Source organism: Manacus candei, unplaced genomic scaffold, assembly GCF_025592945.1.
Source record: "Manacus candei isolate 608988 ecotype Guabito, Panama unplaced genomic scaffold, ASM2559294v1 h1tg000049l, whole genome shotgun sequence".
Lineage (NCBI taxonomy): Eukaryota > Metazoa > Chordata > Aves > Passeriformes > Pipridae > Manacus > Manacus candei.
The window spans coordinates 15,792,897-15,819,197 of record NW_026138097.1 but is presented as its reverse complement, the minus strand read 5'-3'; the positions used below and the strand labels follow the sequence as shown (position 1 = coordinate 15,819,197).

The following is a 26,301-nucleotide window of genomic DNA, read 5'->3' as shown; positions in this document are numbered from 1 at the left end:
CTATGCCGTGCAGTGAGTAGGTGTGATTAGCTCATTTGTCATTAGTTTAACACAAAGAACAGAAAGCAGAAGTCTAAGCACACGGAAATAGCACCCTCCAATTCTGATTAGCCTCTTGTTTATACTACATTGTGGTGAGCTAAGCCTGCACTGGCTCACTTAACCCTTCTGCGGGCACGAACGCTGTAACTCCTGTGTCCCTTGGAGAAAGGAACACCTCCCTCCAAAGTGTTACCAAGAGACAGAGAAGTGATCCTGCAAACTACCACCACCACCATGAAGACATCAAATGTTCTTGTTCTCGTCTTGGTCCTGCTTTACATCAGTGCCAGCACAGAATGGCCTACGCACACAGTCTGCAAAGAGGACAACTTGGAAATATATTACAAAAGCTGTGGTGAGATTTTTTTACCATTTCCATTTTCTTTTTAGCTGCTCAACAAAGTTGTTCTTATGCAGTGAGAGACACTTATAAGCCAGGCAACAAATAGAAGGGTTATATTCCCAAGCCAGCACTGCATTTCTCATCTAGAATATTTTTAGTCTTTCAAGTATAGCTAGTTTTGGTTCACACATACACACAAATCTAACTGTATTTAGATAGAAGAAAATAAAGAGGAATAATGTAACTTAATTCAGAACAATAAACAGCTGTCAAAACCCCAGTTCAGCATGAAAGATGACTAGGATTTTTATCTAGAAGTTAGGTTAAAAAAAAAAAAAGAAGACCCTAGATCTTTATCTTTGTTACTCCTGAGACAAAATAGGCTCTTCAATGATCTGCTGTTTTCCTAATATGAGATGAGGCTGCGGTGATGTGCTTTCTGTCCTCCCACTTGGAGTGACAAGGGACCAGTGTGACAATGGGAAGGATTCATGTTCTCTGCCACTGCCATCGTGCTTCAAGACCTCAGTAGCAGCCCCTACCAGAGGCATTTCCCAGGGATCATAGGGTTTTGTTTGCTCTTTAAATCTATAGAGAAGAAAAGGAGCAAGTGACACTGAAATTGACTGAAAATGAATTCACTGAATGGTGCCTGCTTTCCCCCTCTTTCTTTGCTGGCCTTGTGCCTCTCCTATTGTGCTGATCTGCTTTACAACTGGGACAAAGGGAATTAGATTCACAGACGCCTCATTCATTTTCTGCACGTGATGTGAAAAGCGATTCATGGCAAATGAGCACCCTAGAGTTTGTTTTTCCAATTCATCCTAATACAAAGGGTTTTCCCCGGGGCTTTTTCTCCCCTGTAGCTTTCATGCATTTTTGCACACCCATTAGAATAAAGCCGGTGAGGGACAAGAGAAGTAAATAAATATTTGTAATGCTATTCTTTATTGGCCTGCTCCCAGGGGACTAAAGTCAAGCTTCACATACTATAAATGGGTATAATGCATTAAGAAAATATTTAATTAAATATTGAATACAAGCTTTGGCATTACCTTTATTTCAGTAAGAATTTATTACATAGATGAATTCTGTTCACTCAACAGGTCTCAGTTAGCATGAGATGCTTTGACAATGAGGCACAGGCTCAGTTTGAGTCAATTCAAATGATGATGAATTTGTCTGCTGGCATGTGCCAGTTAAGGATTGCCTCTTACTATGCACACCACTGGCCTAGCTAACAATATGCAATTGTTTAGAGTCATTTGTTTCTGTCACTTATTTGGGTTTGTGAACAGAAAGATAAGAGGTACATTCATTCAGGGGGAATTCACAGCTTGAGAAGCACGAGCCAGAGATCATGAAGGTCAGGTCCTGCCACTGAGAGTGATTTTCTGTTCTCCTGGTCACAGCTATGGGAGATGAAGAGATTACACAGACACAGAAGCAATGCAAGAATTAAATCAGATTCTTTGTTTAAAGTCAGATTCCTTGCTCCCTTACAGCTCTGTCAAGATTCAAGCAACTCACAACTGCCATCGCAATGTTCTGCCCCACCTTTTTCCAGAGGCTACCACACCTGTAGAACCAGACTAGGATGCACCATTTGCATCTCTGCTGACCCAGTTCATAGTCTGGTAGTTTGCATAAAGGAGAAAAATACAAGATGTTTTGAGTTGAGCCCAAAAATCTTCAGGTGGGGAAGATAAATCCAAATATACTAGTCTACATCCCCTTCAGAGAAGACACTGTTCTTACTGAGCTCTCTGGCAAGCTCATGATGGTGCCAAAGGTGCTGATCACCCTTTCAGCAGAGGGGAACCTTTGTCCCTACTTCATTTCACTGTAAACTGTAACTAGATGGGCAGAACATAGCGTCATTTTTCCTCTGTGTCCTGCCAATTGTTCTCACCCAGGAGGAAACAGACTTGTTAGTACCTAGGTTTGACAAGTCCCTTTCCCAACAAACCTTCTCATGACAAATTTATAATATCAGCAAACACAGAGTCAATTCTAGGCAAGTGCCCATACTCTTCAGCTATTTCAGGAGAATACTGCCCCATATGTTCTCCAATCTGAGAAATCCCCTTGATATTTCTTACTCCATTGAAGGTGTCAGCAGATGACCTATTTTTGGGATACAGGAGCCACAGTGAGGTAACTAGTATGAAATCTTGGGTAAAGTATTCGCTGTTGCCATCAAGAGGGTCAGGATTTCACCTCTATTGTTGTTGCTATAGACTCTAGGATGTTATCAGTGAATTAGGGTTGAATCAAGTGAAATGCAAGGAAGTTGAGAGAAGTACTTCACAAATTTATTTCTGCAGCTGAATGCCCTCTATCAACAAATTAATAGAGTTCAGTCTGAGCATTTAAAAAGGAGCCAAGTGCTCATTTTTGCCTTGCAGTTTATCAGATCCTCTCCTATAATGCAGTAAAAATCTGACTAAAGCCAAAAATATGACCTAATATAACTGTGATTAATGTGATTAATGCAGCAGAGAAATTTAGGTGGATAACTGAAAATAGAGAAAGTGTAGCAATCTCCCGTAGCCAGAAGCAAATCCCAATGGCCTGTCACAAGCAATTGTTCTAGCTGCATCTGCCCCTATAACACATAAGATACAGGCATGTATCAAGTCCACAGCTTCAGTCCATGCTCTGAATCCTATACAAAGGATCCCTATTCCCACTAAGCCACGTCAAACTAAATGTTCTATAACCAGGACCCCAAGACATGCATCAAAATAAAGGGCTAGACAAGATTCTAGTGATAAATATAATGCATTTGTAAAAGAGTAATCTAAAAGAAATCAGATAAAAATTCTCAGCAGCAAGTCCACGGTGAGAAAGTCAGGCTGAGACATGGGTGGTCTAAAAGTAAAGTAAATAGACAGTGTGCTGCCTCCTTTGTATAACCGCAGGAGACATAACACCAAGACAGTCTATAAATAGCAAGACATTTCCTATCAGGGCCACTCTTCCTCCCAGGAACAAGTGACAAAAATGAAGGAAGATCTCAAATGACCACAAATCACTTTAGAAACCTGGGCAGAGATCCCGAGATAAAAGCAGCACAGGTTAACATCTCTGACTGAGAAAAGAGAACCTTAATTCACAAGTCTATGCACTGATGTGAAAAGAACCTGCTACACAAATGGCCAATTCCTATCCCTTTTAATTTCAAAGTGATTTTTACCTTAATAATGCCTTTGATATTGCCAACTACATTTTTAAAGGCAATTGTTGGGGAAGGGAGGGGCAGGTAGGCAATGGTAACGAAGTGCCCCAAGCAGATTCCAGTGCTACTTGAGTAACAGGCATCCACTTGGAAGTGCAAAGTGTAATGCAGTCAGAGACTAGAAAACATAACTCCTCAACACATCTACAAGCACCTGCTTCTAGATCACTCATGTAAGCCAAATTGTCTTAATTAGCCATGAAAACGTTCTCGCTACATAGTGTTCAAATGGGATCCCCTTCGTAGAGGAGAGCAGGTGATTCCTCCTGCAGACACAAGAAAACCATTTTCCAACTATTTTTACAGCTCTTTCTTGAAATGTTAGTTGGGCCTACATCACTAAATTAATGTTTCAGAATGTCAGGTTTTGTTTCAACCAGCAAACCCAGATCACTACGCTTCATGATTATTAAAGTTCTATGTTTAGATTAAGACCCAGAAGATTTCAGAGCTGCCCACTGCCTGAAACTGTAGATTTCTTGACAGTGGAGCAAAGGAAACTTATAAAGTAGAAGGTTCTTAGACAGAGTCTGGACACCATGGACCATTGAGGACTCCTTGCGCTCCCTGTGCAAGGCAGTAAATAAGAGGGGATTTCAGGGAGATCTTCAGGTCAAAGTACTAATATTTGAAGATGACATGTTCAGAAATATTCCCAAAGTTCTATAAAACACTGTTTAGACCACATGGGATTTTAAATATCATAGAAAAACAGATTTTCCCATTGTGATTTTTCTTGCTTTTGTTTTTTCATCTGAAGCGAGGTTAATAGCCACTAGCTGAAGTTTCAGGAGCAATCAATCAGTATTCATTTCAACCTCCAGAACCTAAATATGAAATTGGCTGCACCCTTTACAAGTTTTATATTTGTGTATCTACAGATTAAAAATAATAAAACGTATTTACAGATATGGTTAACCATTTGCTTTAATAATGTCTTCTGCTAGACGAAGACTCTGGTCATCCAGAGAATTGTTTTTGGTGACAATGCCTCTTCTGAAAGAGAGGAAAGTCCGACTGAACTTATGTCCAATGAGCTCCATGTCTGCATAGTTCTGTGTCACAGTTCAAGCAGCATTATTTCTACAAACCCTTTTCCTGCCCTGTGGTGGAACAGTAGGAGAGAGCAGCACTGCCCACTTCAGTATACACACGCACTGGATTGCATTTGCAGTTAGAGAAGCTCTCATTTGTATGGCTTTTCTTTAAATTTGTGAGCTTGGATTTGGATCTCAGTGAAATTGCCCCTTGAAGTCAACAGGGTTCTTCTGGTGTAGAACATGCTCTGGTCAGATAGTGCAGTATAGACTCCTTTATGATAAACTCTGTTTTGAGGGAACTTTTCAGTGCTTAAAACAAAAAAGTGGAGGCAGAGACTAATTAGCTCACAATTTCCTGATGATTTGTCTGTCCATGCTAAATAGTTTCAGGGTCCTGGTCACACACTCAGCCTTGAGTATCCTTTCTCCTACATACTGAGATATCAAATATACTATTTTTCTTAAAATGTGTTTTTTCCTTTTTTGAAAAATAGACCAGTAACACCTATCCCTGTTAAATCAGCATTACCAACTTGTAAACAATACTACTAAATTGTCATCATTGCAGCACTAAATTTACAGCACATCACTTTCTGTTCTCTGTGTCAGCCACTTTAACTTGTCTTTTTTCCTCCCTGACCACACATTTATGTCCTTTAGTTAAAGGCTATAAATAATCTGATAGCTTTAGATGGCAAAGAAAAGTCTGCAAAAAAATTCTCACCTCATGTCTCCTTAGGGCCAAGATTCTTCTAGACACTTGGTAAAAGGGGTTCTTTTTCCATTATTCTTTGGGTTTTTGGCAGACAGATTGAGCCAGATGCTTCTCTTGGACTTATTTATTTATTTCCCTCAAACAGACTCCAGCAATTGCTTCTGCTTCTAAATTATTTAAAGCCACACGACACCAACTCCCCTCTGATCTTTTGTTGCATAGATTGCTAATGGGCAAACAATCAAAGAACTTAAGAACTTCACTTGAAAACAATTTTTTGGTTTGTTTACTCTGTCCAAGCCATCTTAATGTCATAGCTTTGCTGCTGTACTCATCTGGTATAACTTACTTATTCCAAGGGGAAGACCAGATGTTGACATGCATATTTCTGGCACCAGATCCTAACAAGCTGAAACTATCAGCAGAATCAAGGTAGCATAGTTATGAGTGCACATGCAAATTTTCTTTTAAGATTTTGGTCCCTCCATGAATTAAAACTGCCTCATCTATTTCATTCTCCACTTCAGTAGAGAGGATTTAAACTTTCTTTCCTATGTGAACTCTTGAGGTGGTTCTGAATATTATTTTACCCCATCTTTCAGAGAGAGGAAAGTACTTAGTAAGTTTTAAAATGTAAATGGCATAAAGGAGCAGGAGACAGTTTCACATCTCCAAGGTACTCCGGCAAAAACATTAGATTCGGCATCTAGACTTTAAACCATTTAGTAAAATTAATATTAACGCTTTCAGTGAGACTAGTAGTGGGGAGAATTAACCTCAGCTGAACCTTTCCCACCAGGCTTTAAATTTTCTCATCTAATTTAGTTCTCAATGGTTCTCTCACAGTGCCAAATTCTTCACCAAATCAATTAAGGTCCTGCACCACAGACTGCAAAAGAGGATTGTTTACGTGTGACACCCTCTCCTGCTTATCTCCAGCTGATAAATCTAAACTGATTGGCGTGTTTTTCACCTATTGACTTTTGATATTTCTTTGGTTGTTGTAGACACTGAATCACTAAAGTAGTCATAAGCAGGAGGGGTAACAGCTCACAAGGCAAGCCATAAGAAAATGTGTTCTCCCCTTTGGAAAAAAATAGAAGAGACATACCTAAAAAGTAGTATATTGCATTACAGTCTAGAAGTAGTGTGGGTAAGGCAGCCCTGTCATTTCCTTTTGGATACTGAATTTGAGTCTTTATGGAGGGAGCACTCTAACATACTAAACAGGTTAGTCACAGCTATTTTAACAGTTTGATAAGAATTTGAGATAAGCTCCTATATTACACAAAGCAAAAATTGCCAAGAGGCACATTCACTGCATAAAGTCAGGAGCAAGAACAAACCACAGCTGATGATGTGTGTTCCAGTGTAAATCTTTCTCTGTAAGCCTCTGAGGCATTGCTGCGCTTTCTTGACACTGCCACATCATCTCACTTAGAGCTGCCATCAAAGCCTCAAGATATCTCTGTTCCCTACTATGCTTGCAGTTTACCAAAGAAAATAAAGTCAGGAGATCAGGTTCTTACGGCAATTAAACATTCATCAGCAAAAATATCCAAAATAATCTAAATAAAATTAACATACCTCCAAAATGCAAAAAACTGCTTCAGCATTATTGTGTGTTGGCATCACGGTACCAAATTTAGTGGGCCTATGGTAACCTAAATCTAGGGAGAAACAGTGGCCACTGGGGACAAGATGTCCAAATGCCCCACACAGATTCATCATGTGCCAAATCCAAAACCTTTGATCTGTTACGGGTGCTGCTTTTGGACTCATGAGAACTTCCAGTTGCCAAAAGCTAGGATCTTGAAAACTACCACAAATTAATTCAATGCTTCAGTTTCCTCTTCACCTGAAGATGGATGGCTCTTGTCAAATGATTCAGCAGTGATCAGGCAGGTGGGCACCCAGCTAGTTTTCTCAGCAGAGGGAGCATACCATTTCAGGTACAGCTTACTGCCATGCTCCTGTGGCGGATTTCAACCCATCCTGGGAAAACGGGAACATTTAGCCCATTTATATGCTGCTGATTACTGTTCTGTATAATCAGCAGTATACCCTGCTATCCCAGAGCATGGCATGTGTCTAACAGCAGGACAGTTTCTAGTAACGTTTGGTTCTATTTCTGACACAAGCCTGAAAGTCTGTTGCGAATCCCCAGTCATACTGGCAAGCACTGATGTCCAGAGATCTTCATCTCAAGTAGGGCAATATAAAAAAATTATTAAAAAAAACATGTGAGGAGAAAAGAGACATCTGATTAAGAATACAGGCAGTTACTGTATCTATCTTATTCGTGCAGTGCATGGTGTTTTCTTACCAACAGAAGAACAAAGACTTTCTCTCTCTAATACATTCCCTGCTGGGCCCAAATTAATGCAGTATTTTCTTGTTACACTGCTGTAGCTGAAGCCTACCCTGTCTGCCTTTCTCTCTCAAGCTAACTAGGACAAATCAGGATTATCAAATACAGATACGTATGTGCTATCTCTCAAAGCCAGCATCTTTCAGTTTTGTCCTCTTAAACAGGCTTGGTTAAAGCTTTGTTATACCACACAAAGTACAGAAATCCCCCTTTCCAAATAACACCTCTGGTAAAAGCAAGGAAAGACTCCAAGAACCTTCAGACACTGGGCCTTCCCTTGAGCCTCAGCAAACAGCTCTTACAAGCCTGCTCTCAAAGAAAGCTGGTTCAGGCAGGAAAAGACAGGGAGTCTAGGGGCATATCTTTGGCAATGCTGCTTTATGCGTGATAGGGACACCCCCATCCCCAAACACAGCCCTCCAGCTGCAGAGAGCCCCTCATACCTGCTGTCATTACAGGGGCTTCCCTCTAACTCATCATATCAGCCTGGTACCAGCAAATCTCTTCCCCACCTGACATTTGGAGAAGCCTTCTGAGTTACTGTTTCTGAATATTTGCATATTTGGATGTCATATACTCAGCAAAAAGTTTTATTTGAAACAGCAAGAGACAAAGTCTTTATTTAAACTAATCTTCTAAGACACTGGAATCACCTGGCTACGAAACTAAGGCCGTAAGTATCAGCCAGTAGTGCCTGTGCCTTAATCTAGCCAAGAAGTATTTAATTGATCTTTGCATTACCAGTGTTCAGTATTCTTGAGAGAGGAGTGGAAATTACCTAACTTGCAAAAACACTTATTTTTTAAGCCATATTTTAAGTTTCTTTTGCTAGTTCTCTGGGCTTTTTTAGCTTATAGATTATACTGAAACCAAATCTTTAGGTTTCTCTCTACAGTCATGTAAGTTTTATCAGAAAGGAAGCAAAATTATTCACTCCATTAGTCATCTCCAAGAGCTTTGGGTTTAAGCAGACCACAAGCTGATATCACTGTTTGCGAAGGGGAACTCACACAGTTTGTAACCCTGGGACATTTAGGACACGCAAACTCTCATCTTCCATATTCCTTTTCCTCTGTGTTGCCTAAGCAAGCCAGAAAAATTCAGGTGATAAAGCATACAGTGACTTCTGCAAAGGAGGCCAAAGTGCCGGTTTGAACAAGGCAAAAGCCTGAAGCTGGTCATAGCTAAGGCAAGTGTCTTGGGATGAAGCTTTCTCATAATAAGGTAGACACAGCCAGCATGGGTCTCACAATTTATTCTGTTTTCCTCTGAACAGAGTGTCATTCTGCCCCTCCCAGACACACCTGAAAGTGGCAGTGACATGCAGTGAAGGCAAGCCCAAAAGGAAGTTCTTTAAATTGAACGTGCTCAGGGAAATCTAGATGCATAATCTGAAAGCTGCTAATTCACCTGATGCTTCTTTCTCAGTGCCTTATAAGTAGATTCCAGTGTCAAATATAACCTTGAGCATTCGGGCTAATTTATTTAAATAGACATTAAAGAGAAATTATTGAACAAATACATAAAGTCTGAAATCCCAAACAGTTCCTCATTCTTTCCCTCTCCTTTCATCACCTTGAATGCTGTAAAGACTAATGATTTAATTTTATTAGCAGCTTTGAAGGTGAGGAGTGTTGGGTAATTGCTAAATACGTTTCTTCCTTGTGCTAATTTCCAGCTCCTCTAGCACCAGGCTGTCCTTATTTGACCCTAGCCAAGTGCAGCTATGTCATTTCATTCAATTCTGTGGCTTATCTGCTCCTAGAAGTGTTATTTTGAAATACCCAAAGCTTACCGATTTGAAGAGTCTTTCCACCACTCCAGGGCTTACAGATGTGGACTCTCACAAGCACTGCTCATCTGCTTGCTGCTGCTATTCAGTCATACCACTGATTTTCATGCTCATATGGAAACAATGTGATTTTAGAGCAGATTCAGATGAGAGTGAAGCCAGTAGAGGACAGTTAACAAAATGGGGGGAGGAGAGAGAAGAATAAAAGAGAAAGGCTGTTGTGCACCAGCCTAGCAAAATTCCTGTAACAGGTGCTTCCCATCTGGCCACATAGTTTCTGTAATTCCCAGTTAGTCATCTAGGAGCTCAGGCTTGGAGGGACATAGCCACAGTGGGTTAGCACATTATCATTCCCAGCTGTCTGCTTCATCTCGTGCTCTGGAGATCACCTCCCAGAGTACAGGAAGCTATAAGGGCAGTTCCAGCTCACAGCCCTGTGGCTTTGTGCACACTCATGTTCAGCAGCAGCATGAGCTGCTGGCCCCACAATTGCAGTAACTGGGGCATGAAAGTGAGTTCCCATCTGTTGTCCCCGTCACTGGGGTTACACCACTGTAAATATGTCTGAGATAATTTACCTATGAACCTTCTGCCAAGAAAAAAGGCAGGGGAAAAAAGCTCCATGAATAAAAGTTCAGGAACTCATCTGGGCCTCTAGGCTGTACTACACACACCTGCTCAGTCTTCTAAGAGAAACCCAGACAAACCCATCACTGTGAGTACCTCGAAAGAGGCTGAAATCTTGCACTATGCTGCCAGTGCAGGTGGTATGCAAAGAAAACCACATCCCAAGTCAATACAGCAACAAACCTCCATCAGGGTACCACCAGGTAGGGTGAAATGGGAGGTGGGATGCATCACTAATACTGACATATAAGGGATGATCAGTAGCAAGATGCCACGTACATCCCAAATTTATCTCTCACAAAGCCAGTCTTCAGCAAGAGCTGTACATTCAGTGCTAGATACAGTGCTGATGCTCAGCATCAGCCACAGCATCAGGTTCAAATAACACATCTAAGAGATCTTAGAGTGCATTGATTGTTTACAAAAGTCAGAGACTTGTTCCCTTCTCGGAGAAGTTGCCTGAAAGATTTAGAACCATGTAGACAGAAACTTGAGTTCAAATGCTGCTCCCAGGCACCTTCCTACTAGCTGTAGATATGTTGCAGCGTGAGTCCTTCGCACTAGATACACAAAGAATGCCCTTTTTCCCATCAATAGGTGGATTTTCACTGATAAACCTCGATGTGTTTGCAAAATTTCCAACAATGTTTTAAGTGTTGGTAATATGTCAAAGCTGAACTGGAAAAGCAAAACTCTGCAACCAGTTGAAGAGTTTCTAGCTTTAATTATGGAAGAGGGAGCAGATTGAAGGGAGTGGGTGGAGGGAAGTCTGGGAACATACAGTACTGTGCACCATGAAATGTTGCAGGGAAGGGGAAGGCTGAAGGGCAGCCCCACGTATTTTAGAGATTTAACAGTAAATGTTATTGCTCTGCACATGTGAAAGACATAACATGTATTTTTTTCAGTCTAACCAGCTCACTTCAGATTGAGGCAAACACAGAAGAATAAGTATTAAACCTCCATAAGAGACACACAGTGACTCACAGTTGTGCATCTGAGATGAAACACAAAAATGGCAATTGCTTCGAGTTGCCTTTGCCACAGGAGGGACTCTTCACCATTTAAAGAAAGAGGGGTATGGCACACTCCCTTAGTGCATAACACACAGGTGAATTTACAGACATCTTCACTGGTCAAACAGCAAAACCCCACTATTTCCATTAATTTCCTTTTTAGCAGCAACTTTTCTGCCTACGTGTTTTAGAACACAGACTCCCTGGCACCACAGCTTTAGCAACACAGCCATTCTTTCAATTGATTTCAGCAGGAGGCTCCCACCTCAGTACACCACAGCATCTAAGATGTTGGATTGCAAAGTCTTAGCATGAATTTCCACAGGGAGATGGTCAGAAAACTAATTGGGTTTCTTTTGACAGTGGAAAATTTGACATTTCTCAGCAACAGAATAACAACACAAAATCCAAGTTCGCCAATTCACAAATTTTTCCGGAATTTCTCATATGAGTGCTTCCACACTCTCTTCCTCTCTGGGGACCAGACAATACTTCTCTGATATCAGGGCCCTATGCTGCAAGACTAGCAGTGCAGTAAAAGACATCCATGGCTACAATGCACCACGAAATATGCCATCGGTTAAAGGAGCTAAACCCATAGAAATAAAACAGACAAAAGACATCCAAACTAAAATAACCCTGAGGTCATGGCCATTGTAAGAAGTCCATGCTTTCAGAGAAGCTTGGTTTCATGAACATCCCCTTTCTACCAAGTTACTGATGAGAAATTTTGAAATAAAAATCAATTTCTAGCTCTAACGCCATGATGTAATTTGTTAATTAAAGCACAGCCTATTCACTTTGAGAAGAGAAGAGCATCGTACATGTTGCAGTGCCATGTTTGACCATAACTCCTTCTGGAAATTATGGAACTAACAATTTTAGTAGTTTGATTACCAGCACTATTTGTAGACCTCAATGCTCAAGTTGCTCTGAATCTAAGCAGCTGCTTCCTGAACCTTTTCATTGCACTACAAACAAAACATAGTTGAAAGAGGCTCTTGCAAAACTCCAGAGGAAAGCGGAAACCAAACCCTGAGAGATGGTAGAAACCAGAGGGGAAGCAGGAGTAACCGTCTCAGAGAAAAGAGAAGTTTGACATGCTTTCTGGCTGGAGTAGGAGACTGTTCTCCTAACCAATTCCAACAGCTTCTGAAACTGAAAAAACAAAGTGAGAATTGACAGGAATGTAAAAAGGGAGAAAAGACAACCCTCTGACTCTGGTCTGACCGATAAACAACTCCAGGCACTAACTATTTGTCCAGAGCAGATTATGCAACTGCAGAGACTGCTTTAGTGGTGTGGAGGACAAAATCCAGCAGAGAGACACAAAAAACTGGTCGAAATACAAGTGCCTTTTATCTGTCTCTTTTAAAGTGTTATTTTAATTTACCAGAACTTAGGGCTTGAGTACTCCTTTCAGACCACACTGACGATCTGAGGGCTCACAGAACCTGGCTTAGTTAGAGGCCCCCAGGTCCTCGCAACACTTTCATTCATTTCATGATCCCCTCTAAGCAATCAGGTTTCAGTCACGCAGACTTGCTGGCTGCCAGCTGCTACAGCTGTGGGGCACTGCTGCAAAACAGGGCTAGGCTATGGGGATGCTAGCTCAGCCTCATAGAGGACACTCGTGACTCAAGTTTCACCACAGCATCAAAGGAATTCTCCCAACATGTTATTTTCAATTCAGCAAGAAAACTAGCCCGAGCAACAATAACTTATAAAACAGAACTCAGTTCCCAAGTCTATATTTGTCACTACCAGCTCTATGTAAACCAAGGAACCTATGGCTGCTTCTGCACATGCCACAGTTGCTTCTCTTTTTTCCACAGAGAAGGAAGTTGGATGCGCAGGCTGGCTGGAAAGCCATGTTGAGGGACAAAACTATGCCTAAAGCAAGCCTTGAGGCTCAAGACATGTTTCCAAAGTGGCCAAATCTTTCACCTCCAGCCACAGTTTTGGAAAACGCTTGCACATTCTGTTGGTTGTGGCAGCTGAGCTCTCAGTTTTTGCTGCTGCCTGTCACCAGAGAGTGACACAACGACAAGCCTTCAGGCATAGCATGAAGTCTCCTGGAGGCTAGCAAAGAAAAAGGTGGAACTGGTGGGAAAACAATTATGTTTATACAAGAGTTTTAGAGCTCGATGCAGAGGAAGGAACGCTGTAGGAACTGGCAAGAACCATGTTCATGACAATCATCAGTCAAAGGGCTAGCTTTGACCCCAGTTCTGCTAAAGTCTCCCAGAAAAGGAGAAATGTAGAATATTTCCTGGGTTAGCAGTATCATGGGATGGTTGACCCAGCATAAAGTACTGCAGTATATCAGTTACACAATTTTATTTTCAGTTTTGGACCTTCCATTCCACTTCAGTATTCAGTTTCCTAATTAGCCCCACCAAGCCCTCTTGTGATACAAATCAACTAAAAAACATCTTCATAACCAATTGCCCATCAGTACTGAGGAAGGAATGGCAGTGTACAGTAGCAGTGAAGAGCAGCTGTACTAAGAATTCATTGTTCAATAAACATTTACTACCCACTACTGAGAGGAACTTGCTTTCTTTGAACTTGGCTCATTTTCCTACACAACAGGTTTTAGTCTCACCTGAGAGTGCTTCAGATTGAAGAGGCAGGAAGGACAGAAGTAGCTAAGTAGCTACTGAACACAGGGTATGGGAGCTTTGAGCACTTCTTGCAGGATTTTTAAGGAGTATGTAATTTGTTTTTTATAACACTTTTATATTCTATTGCTTTCTTCTAAAAAGTCATTACATTTCATTAAAGACAGAACTTTTTACCCACTGCTTTTTGTCTTCAAACAGATCCCCAGCAAGATTTTGTTTTCAGCATTGACAAGTGTTCTGATGTTGCAACCCACACCTTTAACATCAGAGCTTCAATGGTCCTAGGTAAGTGAATTGCTATTTTCTCACACCATAAACAGATAATTCATGTGTGAGTGCTGGTATTAAGTAAGCCAGGGCGAAAACCTCCCACAAAATATGAATGGACTTCATTTCTTAGAAATTTCAAAACCTATGCAGGGCTACAGAAATGTCAGTTCTGTTATCAGCTCAGCCTCAGACTATGTATGTCACCCTAAGAAGGTCATATCAGCCCCCAACTCCTATTCCTCTCCTACCCTTCATTTATACACATGGATAGCCAAGGTGGGGGGTTGCTGCTCTAGAGCTTATCTTCATAGCTAAGACTTCTAGGGAAAGTCTTGTTGAACGAGACAGCTACAGCACCCACACTCTTCTGTCAGCACCAGCAGTGTTCACCAAATTGCCAAGGCTGTGACCCTTTCAGGTAGGAGACTGAAGGGACTCCCACAGAGCAAGGTGGGGACAGCCCTCTGCCCCTCCTGAGCATACAGAGAAACATGCTGGGGAAGTGCTAGCCTGAGGCAAAAGTCATGCCATCAGTTTACCACCATCAGTAGCTGAAATTATACCCTTCAGCACCTGACTGATCAGCAACAAAAGGTCAAAACTGGGTGCACAAGTTAGCACTAATCATAGCTTGCTTTGTGATCCTTGCACAGAAAAGCCACCTTCTTGCAAACTTGTTGGCCCCAAGCTCACCTAGAATCTCTACTGCCAGAGCATAAATACGGAAGTGCTGCTGTACATTCCTGATGCTGAAAATAAATTTGTGTGTCAAGTGTCTTTTAACACTTCAGAACACTTCATTGTATGCTAAAGTCTCCCTTCTGTGAGAACACTACCCACTTGCCAAGGAAGCATCAGTTTTTGGGTGGCTGCAAAGTTAAACAAGCCTGCAAAAACCACATTAAAAGCATTTGTAAATATTTTTCCCACAAGTCAGAGTACAGGACCTCCCTCTAGATCCAGTAGCTTCACTGGCTCTGTCTGTGTTAGCAAGCCAGGCACAAGCAGGTAACCTCCTAGCACTGCCTAGCTGCTCTGCTGGTCCCTGGCACAAGTTTGGCTTGGGTCAGCTACTGTTTTCCCAGGCAGAGGTTACAGGTCACAGGTTGCTCCCAGGGGCCCATTGGATATGATCCCTCTGCTAAGGACAGCAGAAAATAAAGTTTAGATGTAAGGATGTAAGATTGTTGTAAGGACTACTAGATATGCTAGTTGACCTCAGAGTCAGAGAATGGTCATGGGTGTAGTTTATTTAACAATAAAGATATGTGCTGTTATGTTCTTTGTCATATACGTTGAAGGGCTTAGAGACCTGTTGCTTAAGCATGGATTTCTATGTATTAGGAGTTCTCACTGAGGAGGAAAAATTTAATAGCTCAAACAGCAGGGGGAAAAAATGTAATCTTTTTTAAAATAAAGTAATAAACCTGTTTACCCTTGCACTTTCTCTGAGCTCTCTTTCTGCTTTGTGTGTAGGACACAACATCAAGGAACTATATGTCAAGCTTCAGCTGATCATAAATGGGAAGACGGTCTTAACCTACTCAGAGACCCTTTGCGCGCCGGGTCATTCTAAGCTTATTTTCTGTGGAATGAAGAAAGGAGGTAATTTAGGTAGCACTCTAAGTGTTTGATGGCTGCTGAATACTCCAAGCAGGATGCACCCGCTGTGCTGTTGAACGCACCAATACATCGTAATGTTCTGTTTACTTCAACAGCATGTTAATGGATGACAGAAACACAGTAGGACAGAGACGTTTTAATTTAAGAGCCTGCTTTTCCCCCTAACCTGTTTTTTTGCTTTTCTTTTAATCACAGAATATTGCACGCACATGGGATTTCAAGTCCATAAAAAATAACTGTGGTTATATGACCCCATCTAATAGCAGAGAGGTTCATAATCCCTATTTATGGGCATGTGGTTGTCATGTGAGCAAGAACTATGACAAAAATAAAGGCTAGTTCTGTAAAAGAAATGGCTGAGCAAACAAACAACCATTCTGAACATGTTCTTCACTATTAAGCAAGTAACACTTCCTGTCCTCAAAGGATATTTTCAGCTCACTTTAGTAGAAATTATGCTTGAGTAAGGATATTTGAACCAAGATACTATTTTATTCCATCTATGGTTTGCACCTTGTTTCTGCTCAACATGTGCCTATGTAGCAGTCACATGAATTCAGTTCCTGCCAGTTGAACTGCCAACCGGTGAAGACTTGCACTGGTTGGTTTACAGTGGTATTAGCTGCCCCAAGAAAGCAAGCATCTTTGGTCCCAGGTGAGCCTGGGCACCTCAGGGTCCCTTCTGCTACAACGCAGCGTAGGTAGTGCCAAGTTAGCCACACTATGTTTGGAAGAGCTATGGTCATGCTTCTGGACTTCAATATCCACATATCTTAAACAGTTATTCTTAAATCCCTCTTACATCATGATCATCTCTTTAGGCTGATTTTGAAATAAACAGACAGAGTCACAGGGAAGTTTGAGTTGTTAGAGTACCAGTTAGTTACAGAAGCTCTGCTTTCCTTTCATCCACTTGCATCTTCATCCTGATAACGCTACAATAACTCATGTGCAAGGGCTATGAGTTTAAAGACCATGCACAGCACTACTGCTAAGGCAGCTCCTGGAAAATGACTAAGACATTTCACACAGCACAGAACTATCATAAAGAATAATAGAGAAATGCTGCATGAGCAACCAATTATGTAAATCCTGTAAGTCAGATAGACAAAAAAAATTAAATTCAGACGTTTCTTCAATTTTGTATTGAATTATAAGAGGAAAAAACCCACCCACAGACCCACTGAAAAACTATCTTATTCTGATGAAGTACTAAACATTCCTTGGAGAATACATTAAGGAGAAGTAGAATCAGCCTTGAGCTGAGCACAAACTGCTATTCACACATTAAGCCACAAAGCCAAAAGCTCCTGGGGTTTCCAAGTCCCTTAATCTTGAACTGACAGGCAATTGTTTCTACTAATTGAAGTACATTATGATATAAACCCATAGTTGGCTGTTTAAATAATACTATGTATCTTCATTTAGAAACATTCCTGCCTTTGTGCAAGAACCTCTGCCACAAACTTTTTAATACACACCCTCTCTTTCAGTAGCTATTATTATTTAGTAATTAAGTCACAGTGGAAAGAAGTGAACTTTCTCAGACTGAGGTTCAAACTGAAAATGTGGTATTTCTTAATTAGTTGACAGTTGATTCCAAAACATGTTTTAGGACACAGAATTAAGCTGAAGACCAGTTTAGGACAATTCAGGCATAATTTACCATATTAGCTCAGCTGTAAATCCGACCTAATACCTATGCAGAAAGGAAAACTTGTGGATGGCCAAGTATGCAGCCTACAGGGGAGCACATAGCCCTTTCAGCCGAAGCTTTTCATGGAGAGCCTCTTTTTCCCTGTTGTACAGACAATGTTTTCAACATCTGGCCAGACCTGACCTAAGTTTAAATATAGTTTCACATAGAATTTGCTTGTCTTTCACAAGGAGGCCAAAAATTGGCTGTTTCTCCCTCTCCCAAAATTAGACGGAACATCATCCTGCTAGAGGCTTCATTGATCCACTCACTGGTGTGGAAGAGCAGAGCAGAACTTAAAAGAAAAATAGACTTATAAGAGCCGGATGTAGGAAAGTCTTGGGTGTTTGAGGTTGTTTTCTTTTTTTTTTTTTTTTTGTTTGGTTTATTTTTATTGTTATTTGCTCTCCTATAATCCTACAGTTTTTGCCATGACTGGAAGTACTCTCTGTGCTGGAAAGACTTAATATAGCTGGAGGTTTCATGTTTGTCACAATCATACAGTATTTACTATTTTTGTTAAGCAAAGGTCATGTCTGGCACTGCTCTCTAGGACTTCTAAATAGGATTCTAAGATCTTTTTGTTTGAGCTATATGCCTGTTGCAAAGTTGTTAGCTCAAAGGTTGCAGGGAAACTGGCCATTGTCCATTTAAGTACAATAGCAACAAGACTGCTAAATTCTTTGCAGCACAGCATGAACTCAGGTCTTCCTCTTTTTTAGTAGAAAGTGATGGTTATTCCCCATTTCCTGCAAAGAAAACAGTTACATAAAATTCAACAGATTTCCCAATAAAATCACTAAAATCAGAGTAAAAGACCTACCAGAGTAATATTTAGCAATGTGTCAACCACAACTTGCATGCTTAAAGAAAGTTTCCTGACAACAAGATAGCTGCATCCTCTGCAAGTTTTCTTTCAGGCCCAACTGACAAAGGCAGCATCAGAGCACTTGCACAATTCCTTGTGCACACTCCCAAACCATAGAGAAACCCCCACCTTGCTTCAGATCTCCATTCTTTACATTATTGTAGGTGTTACAGTGGGCAAGTTTCTAAAACAGTATTTGTGAATGAAAGTAGAAAACACAACATGAATTACAAAACCGGCTATTATGTTGAGAGTTTAGGTACCTGTTTCTGAGAAAGCAGCTACACCACAAAGCTAGGTCTTTGTGCTGATGCACAGTGACATCTTGTTTAGCTCCTTCATCTCACTTTTTCCTCCCCAGTAAAGAAAGTGAATGCTTCTCACCTGGCTATATATTTATATATGTTTTTCTCACTCAACTATACATCTATAGCTGGCAGTTCTTCAGATCATTCCTACATCCATAAAACCTGCAGAAGCTGTGTGTCAGTTGCATGGGTGCAAGATTGTGTCCTAGAAGAACTCAAACATGGAGCATTGAAGTTCTAAAAATATTTAGAACATAGAAAAAGGAAGAGGTGGGTGCAGATGTACAGGGTCTTTATATAGCACAAGAGTGTGAGAATGTATACAGATTTTCAGTGTAAGGGAGATTTGAGAAAGAGGAGTGAGAATTTCATTATAGGACTTTTTTCAGGAAGGAGAGGCGTCTTCATGATAAATGATAACTAGTAACTTGAAGCAATCCTCAGGAAGCTCTTACACATTTGAAAGCTCTGCTTCAGACTGGAAGCTACTAAAGGCCTGACTAGTGGCAAAGAAAAGGGCTAAGTTACTTTTGGTAGAAACAACAGTGAAGAGCTGCTACAAAAAATACAATAGCATCACCTTGAATCAGTGGTAAATTAGAAACATTTTCTAGGGTGCTCTACAGAAATCACCTTCAGATAAGACTTTAAGAAAAAGGGCTGAAAACACACCACTGTTGACAGCATGCTTGACATATAACGTAACTTACTAGCAGACTAATAAAGAAACAGGAGATTTTTTAAGTGGAGAAATGCACTCATGATTTATGCTCTTTCCAGTGTTTGTACATTTTTTGCAACTACATTTGGGCTTTCTCTAAAAAGACCTCAGAACTCTTTCAATGAGCTGCTCAGTGTTTGTGACAGTTACTGCAGCAGATATGTTCATCCTCTTTCAATGGAGGAATGTAAAAACGTATGAATATATGGAGAAAAATGCGTATAAAGGATGCTGTGATAACTACACTCCTTAAGGCCTTGGAGGATGTTTACATTTCTGAAATTATAGTAGAAATTCTCATGCAACTGGAACATAGAACGGGCTTTTCAAAATTTGCAAACAAACCTTATTCAGCCAGTATAGGTTCTGAGGAGGTTGCCATGGTCCAAAATGAATATGAATGACAAAATTCAGCAGATCTATGAATCCACAGTATTTTCTGGCAGGTCTCAACTAGCTGAAAGAGAAAGCTGCCCTTGCTTTCCTATAATGACATACTTTCAAAGCAGCATAGTTTCCCCCTCCCCATTGAAGTAAGGAAGGTCACAGGAGTTTCCTAGAGGACTGGTTACAGAAACACAGAGTGGTTGAGGTTGGAAAGGACATCTGAAAGTAATTTAGTCCAGTTCCCACCTACTTCAAGCAAGGCCATCTACAGCCAGTTGCCCAGGACCCTGTCCAGGCAGTTTTTAAATATATCCAAGAATGGAGGGTCCACATGCTCTCTGGGCAATCTCTGCCAATGCTCTGTCACCCTCACAGTGAAACAAGTCTTTCCTGATGTTAAGGAGAAACCTCCTGTGTTTCAGTTTGTGCCTACTGCCTCTTGCCCTGCCATTAGGCACCACTGGAAAGAGTCTGGCTCCATTCTCTTTACAGCCCCACTTCAGGTATTTGTACAACTTGATGTGCTCTCCCTTAATCTTTCTGTTCTCTAGGCTGAACAGTCCCAGCTCCCTCAGACTCTCCTCACTGGAGAGATGTTCCAGTCCCTTAATCATATCAGTGGCCCTTCACTGGGCTCTCTCCAGTAGCTCCGTATGACTAGTAACTGTGAACCACTGCAAGACTCCTGATTAGAAAGAGCTAAAAAAGGCTATTACTGAATCATAAAGCAGTAAACATGGACCTCAAACTGGACACACAGAACCTATCTCCGTAACTGAAGGCTCCCTAAAACATAATACAGCCCATAAGAGTGACCTCTTTGATTACGAGCAAAGGCATACCTACAGCACATCAGAGCAACCACAGAAAACTTAATAGAGTGGGTTGAGGCAAAGCCCCAAGACTGCATTCATCTGGCTACTTTATCACAGTGAAGTGTGTGTGGAAAAATAGCTTCTACCTACACTAGATGAGAGATTAGCATTGCCATCATTTCAGAAGCAAATTTATGGCCCGATGACTCCTACTTCATTTTAAAATACAGGCTTTGCAGAGCTTGAATGCTGCATCTGTATTTTTACATTCTGGATGGCTTCCTGGGAGCCTAGGTGAGATCCTAATGAGACATGTGATCCAAAGGGAATTTCCATGTCTCTGGAGAGAAGGACTTGGGGAAGGGTGATTGTTCACAGCTCAGTTTCCTCTCCATTCTCCTCTGCTGCTATCCAAGATTTGCTAGGCTCAGAGTTGTCTGAAAGACAGGTAGTCATACAAAGCTCTCTACTGAAAGAAAGGACACACAAAACATGAGCTTGCATGGTCCACATCACCCTGAGGGGGCAGCTCACAATATGCCTTAGCACACATTGACACACATACAGCTTAAGTCCCAAGGGAGTCACTCATCACCTAAGTCATGCAGTCTGCAGTGCCTTTAATTCCCATTTAGACTCTATTAAAGTTATGAAGTGAGAAGTGGGCTGTACTGTATTTTTAAAATTCTTGAGTCACTGCTCTCTGCAATGAAGATGTGTCAGACTCCTGGGCTCTTGCTTCGTGTACAGAAGCAAGCAGTGATGCTGACTGCTCTTCGAAAAGGAAAAGGAAAAGACTTCTTGGTGTCCAGTGAATTGGCCAGGGATGCAGAGAGGAACGAGTACAGTACAGGTGCTGTAGCATAGGTGACCATTTTGAGATTGATCAGCCAAAACATACTTATTCTATTCCCTGTTTTGGTACTAGGTTTTTCAGGGAAACACTGAGTTGTTTTGCATCTTTTCCACCTCCCAGGATCATCAGGGCATTCCCATTAAGCAAACTTCTCATTAATGCAAAGGTGCAGAACATTGGTAATATCTGAGGTTTCTCCTTTTCCTAGCTTATCTTATAGTCATGATTCTTTCATAAAATTTTGTTACAAGACTAACATTTCATAACATGTGTGGGAAGACCTCCTGTGGAATGTTTTCCAAGCCCAGGCATGGTGAGACGGACCATACAACATAAAGACATTATGAACCTTTTGTCCAACCTTTCAGAAGAAGCAGTATAAACCAACAGTGAGACTAGACTAAAACAGCTCTCTAGAAATGACAAGCATCAAGATGCCAGCGCATACTCATATAAACATGATGAAACACTTACTCCTCTGTCACTGTCAAAGTAAAGAATATTTCATGACACCTACAAAAGAGAATCCTTAAACAGTTCTTAAGACTTTTCCATGACTTGTGTGGGGCAAGTTGTGCAAGAAATTCTGAAACACCGAAACATCTACAAGTTTATTTTCAGTCAAGTCTGCACAGTTTGGCCCAGTAAGCTATGAAGAAGTAGGAGGAACTGCAAAATAGCTTGCTAATTCTCTCCATTAATGCCAAAGTTGCCCTTTCTTCAACAGCAAAGAGCAAGCATACCTCACACGATTAGGGAGATGAGGACTGGAAGGTGGAACTCCTGGGTTCTATTCCAGTCACCAGCACAACTTGTGATGACTCTAATACCTCATGTAACTTCTTGGTGAACGCTCCCTCAGCAGTGAGATAGACATGTTCTTATTACTTTAAGGTCATGTTTAGCAAGCAGTCAGAAGTCCTCCTCAAACACTCAGCTCAGACTGGTTTTTATAAAAGTTACCAAAACAGTACAGTTCAGCTATTGCACCTGCAGGTGTTTAATAGTTCACGCTAAAGGACCTGAGTCCAGCAGTCCCCCTCCCCTTTCATTTCCCCATTTGAAGGATGCATGCTGCCATAGGAACACCCATCTAGTTTGCAAAGCCATGTCCCTCTCCTCCATTCAGGCAGGGACTGCAGGTCCTTGAGTCCAGGCTCTGCCTTCCTTTCTGCACAAGGCAGTATACATGCTGATATTTCTCTCAGGAGGGCTGTTGCAAGACTGTGTATACAGCATTTTGCAGTTCCATAACACTTGTCACTGGAGCACTTTGAAATTCAAAAAGAAAATATCTGTGATCAGCTGCTTGTTTCCTTCATGTGCTGCATGTCTAACCACCCAACACCATTGTTGCTTTTCAGAACGCCTCCACTATGAGGGACCAGTCACGCTGGGAATCAAAGAAATCCCACAGGTAAGTTGGTCACAGATGTGCTCCCAAGCTTTCCGGATGAGGTGTGGTCAGAGGACTACCAGCAATCACATCAGCACATTCCAGGCTCCCCTGGCTAGCACACTGTGTCTGATAGTGTTTTACATGACTAATTCTTTCCAATATGAAATTAAGTGGCTTTGCTTATAAAGCATAGGAGAGGCACCGTTATCCAGAGACAGACAGATTTTCTTAGTATAGGAGATCTCTTGTACCAACACTGAAGTCATGCAGCCATATAGATATTTAGGAGGCTCTCCCTCTCTTACTCTCAAAATAGCAAGATTGAAGAGAAGAAGGCACAATCTAGATTATTGAGGCATACGGTTGAGAATGTGGTGGAGAAAAGATCATAGTTACCACTACGAAAGCATACAGCTCAGGTGGCCAGTGAAATACTCCTTAGATTTACTAAGAGAGGCACAGCATGAGCTCTCAGATCTTCAGCAGCAGACACAAAACCTATCTCATAGGCCCAAACATGAGGTCTCAGGCCTGCTCATCACTGGATTGGTCCAAGTGCAGGAAAAGAAGACAGGATCAGAACAGGGTCAGAACAGGGATACAGAACAAAGACATGAGTCCCAAAGAACCGGGCTTGCCAAGACCTGCAGAGGTGATTACAAGGATAGCTGGTTTCTGGGAGAATAGAGCCTCCATAATAGCTACCATTTAATATGTCTCAATCTTCCCTTGATGATAGCAGCAACCGCAACCTGCATTTTCCCAAGGCTTTCACACAGGTAGCTGGGCCCCCTTATGCAGGCTGTTATCCCACCCCTACCAGCCTGCTTCCCTAAAGCCTACACCTAGGGATTCTGTGTTGAGCAATAACTTTCGATCTCTTGTACAGGAGTGCTTGAGCTCACATCAATCAGCATCCTGCTCCAGGAGCAGCTTTACTAACACACTGAGGACACTTACATAGTAAAATCTCTAGACAAACTGAGGAATAAATCTTTCAACCAAGAGAAAGTCCAAGAAACATGCACACAGACCAGTAAAACTCCAGTTTTGGGTAAATTAGCTGAATTTGGAGCCAGAAATTCCAAGACTGTTTACAATCCTCTTTTAATAACAATTTTTCACCACAAGCAAAAATTTATTCTGGAGGAGAAAAAAAAATCTAATTACTAATAAATAATGGAAATTAGCTATTATGAACTTCCATGAATTCAACTCTAAGCTTTTAGAGAGTTAATGTGATTGTGAGAAAGGGAATAGGAAGCCTTTTATGTTAATTAATCAATCAGACAAATAATACCTTCCTTCCATGCTGGTAAAAAGGAGTTATCCCATAGAGCAATTATCTCCTGATCATTGCAAAGAACAGCCTCATCTGAGCAGCCTGAGGGACATTTGCACAGTCCACACAGCAATTACAACAAGTCTGTATTCTCATGAGCATGTTGCCATTGGGCCTCTCTCTAAATTTGGATGTTACACTTAACCTGAACCTTTCTGTGGGGACCCAGGCCAGATATTGCCTTAGGAATCCCATTGTAAAAGGCAAATGTCAGGAAACCTGACTCATTCTAGCCATGCCTCTTTCTACTGCACAACCAGAAGGGTTCTGAGCAGGGTAAAAGCTTTCTGTGGTACACAGCCAGGAGGTCCCTGCTGCCAAGCTCTCTGACCCCAGGTTTTTCTCCCGTCCACCCTCTAGGAAAAAAAAAAAAACAAAAAAAAACAAACAGAAATAATTACTGCAGTGCCAGCAATATAGACTGAATGAAATCTAGTTCACCTCTTCCTTCAAATCTGCTAAATAAGCTTGTCACCCCCCATAACCAGTGCTTCTCCTTCTCCAAATGTCTGAAGAGAGCAGCTTTGACCAAAACAAGACAGTCATGGCTTCTTTAAGGTTTGGGGTTTTTTTGCACTGTAATGATACAAATTCTACCAAAAGCCTGAATTCATAATTTTAAATACACAATTTGAAATTAAACTACCCCTTGTTTTATTATACAGGAATTCATCATATATTGAGTCATCTATACACACACATCCCTCCAAGGTGCTCTCTTATAGAAATTCATATTAACAACACCGAACAACAAGATCCAAGGAAGTGAAGTGCCAGACAAATGAGCACCTCTTTGCTTTCCAGTTACTAAACAGCACAGGCTATATTGTGCTTGCTCATAAGAAACATGAGAAGTTGCACAGATTTGAAGGGATTTTTTATGCAACAAAACATTTTGTTCCCCTTGCACTGTTTCAATTTTGAACTTATGCTTGTCAGCATTGACATCCCTGATGAGAGTATTTTGGCAGAAAATATGGGCAAGTTCTTTACCACCTCTGAAACATTTGGACCGGAAAGGTTTTGGAGGAACTTGATGGGAAAAGAGTTATTCTATTTCTGGGAAGAGGACTCAGAAATAGAAACAGAACCAGCTATGTACTACTGATGGGTTAATCTCTTGCTTTGCTTTTGTCTCACACAGGGAGATTACACTGTTTCAGCAAAGCTGACTAATGAAGATCATGTCACTGTCGCTTGTGCCGATTTTACCGTGAAAAATTATTTAGACTATTATTAGCAACAAACCAATTACATGGAAGCTACAGACTACCAAAGCTATTCAAGCCAAGTAGGCTGCTTGCATGCTACGATGATTCTGAAGAAAAAAATCCCCACGTGGTGATTCTGATGGTGTACCTCTTTATAATTCACTTTTTTCAAGAATTTACTAGATCCTCTAGTGGTACCTTTTATCTCTAAAAGCACACTGTAGCCTACTTTTTTCTTCTAATATATACAACTGTAAGTAGAAAGTATCCAATACCAACATTTTCATCTTAGAATGAAAATAGCACGAGGCAGAACAGGTGAGAGCCTAAACAATTTTTTGCAGTAAGTTATGGAGGTATCAATTTCTAACACAGGCTAAAGACTTATATATATATATATATATATATCATATATTATGCAGTTACAGCATTCAACATCTTAAGTCTTCTCTGGGGCCAATCTGGAGATTCCACTAGTACAGATTTTGTTATAATCACAGAACAAAACCAGATAGGATGAACATGCCCTTTTTCCAGTGATCCATGTCCTGTCACTGGATTCATATCACTCTAACCTTCTGGAGTCTACCTGGAATTTTTTGTTCTTTAATATCTTTTAAGGGACATGTGAATCATTCTGTACCTAAGCTATTTGCTCTTCTTGCTTCTCAATAAATTCATAATGAAAGAGCATTTTTTCTCATTTTTCATCATGATTCTAGGGTCTCTCAAAAGCTTAAGGGGGGGGGAGATGGGAGGTGGGGAAGGGGAAGGGGGAGGGAAGATTGAGGGGGACAAGTTAAATGAGCACATTTTAAATATAAAGTATCAGTCATGTTTACACATGCATTATATTCACAGAGGACAAACTGTTCCTTGCTTTGAACATAAAGCCCCAGGAGAAGTAACACATATTACATTCCAGGTGCAGCACATCCCCAAATCATCTCATTCCAAGAGCCTTTCACCTGGCATAGCTGATGGGTAGCTA

At 41.1% G+C, this 26,301-nt stretch overlaps 1 protein-coding gene across 1 annotated transcript; it reads left to right on the top strand.

Moving 5' to 3' along the window:
- The first annotated feature begins 46 nt into the window (after positions 1 to 46).
- Positions 47 to 26,001, top strand: LY86 (lymphocyte antigen 86). The gene is made up of 5 exons (XM_051799114.1): positions 47 to 397; positions 14,013 to 14,099; positions 15,561 to 15,689; positions 22,723 to 22,775; positions 25,244 to 26,001. Exons 1-5 carry the CDS (start codon positions 277 to 279, stop codon positions 25,337 to 25,339), a joined length of 486 nt encoding a protein of 161 aa, XP_051655074.1. The 5' UTR covers positions 47 to 276; the 3' UTR covers positions 25,340 to 26,001.
- Positions 26,002 to 26,301: the final 300 nt, after the last annotated feature.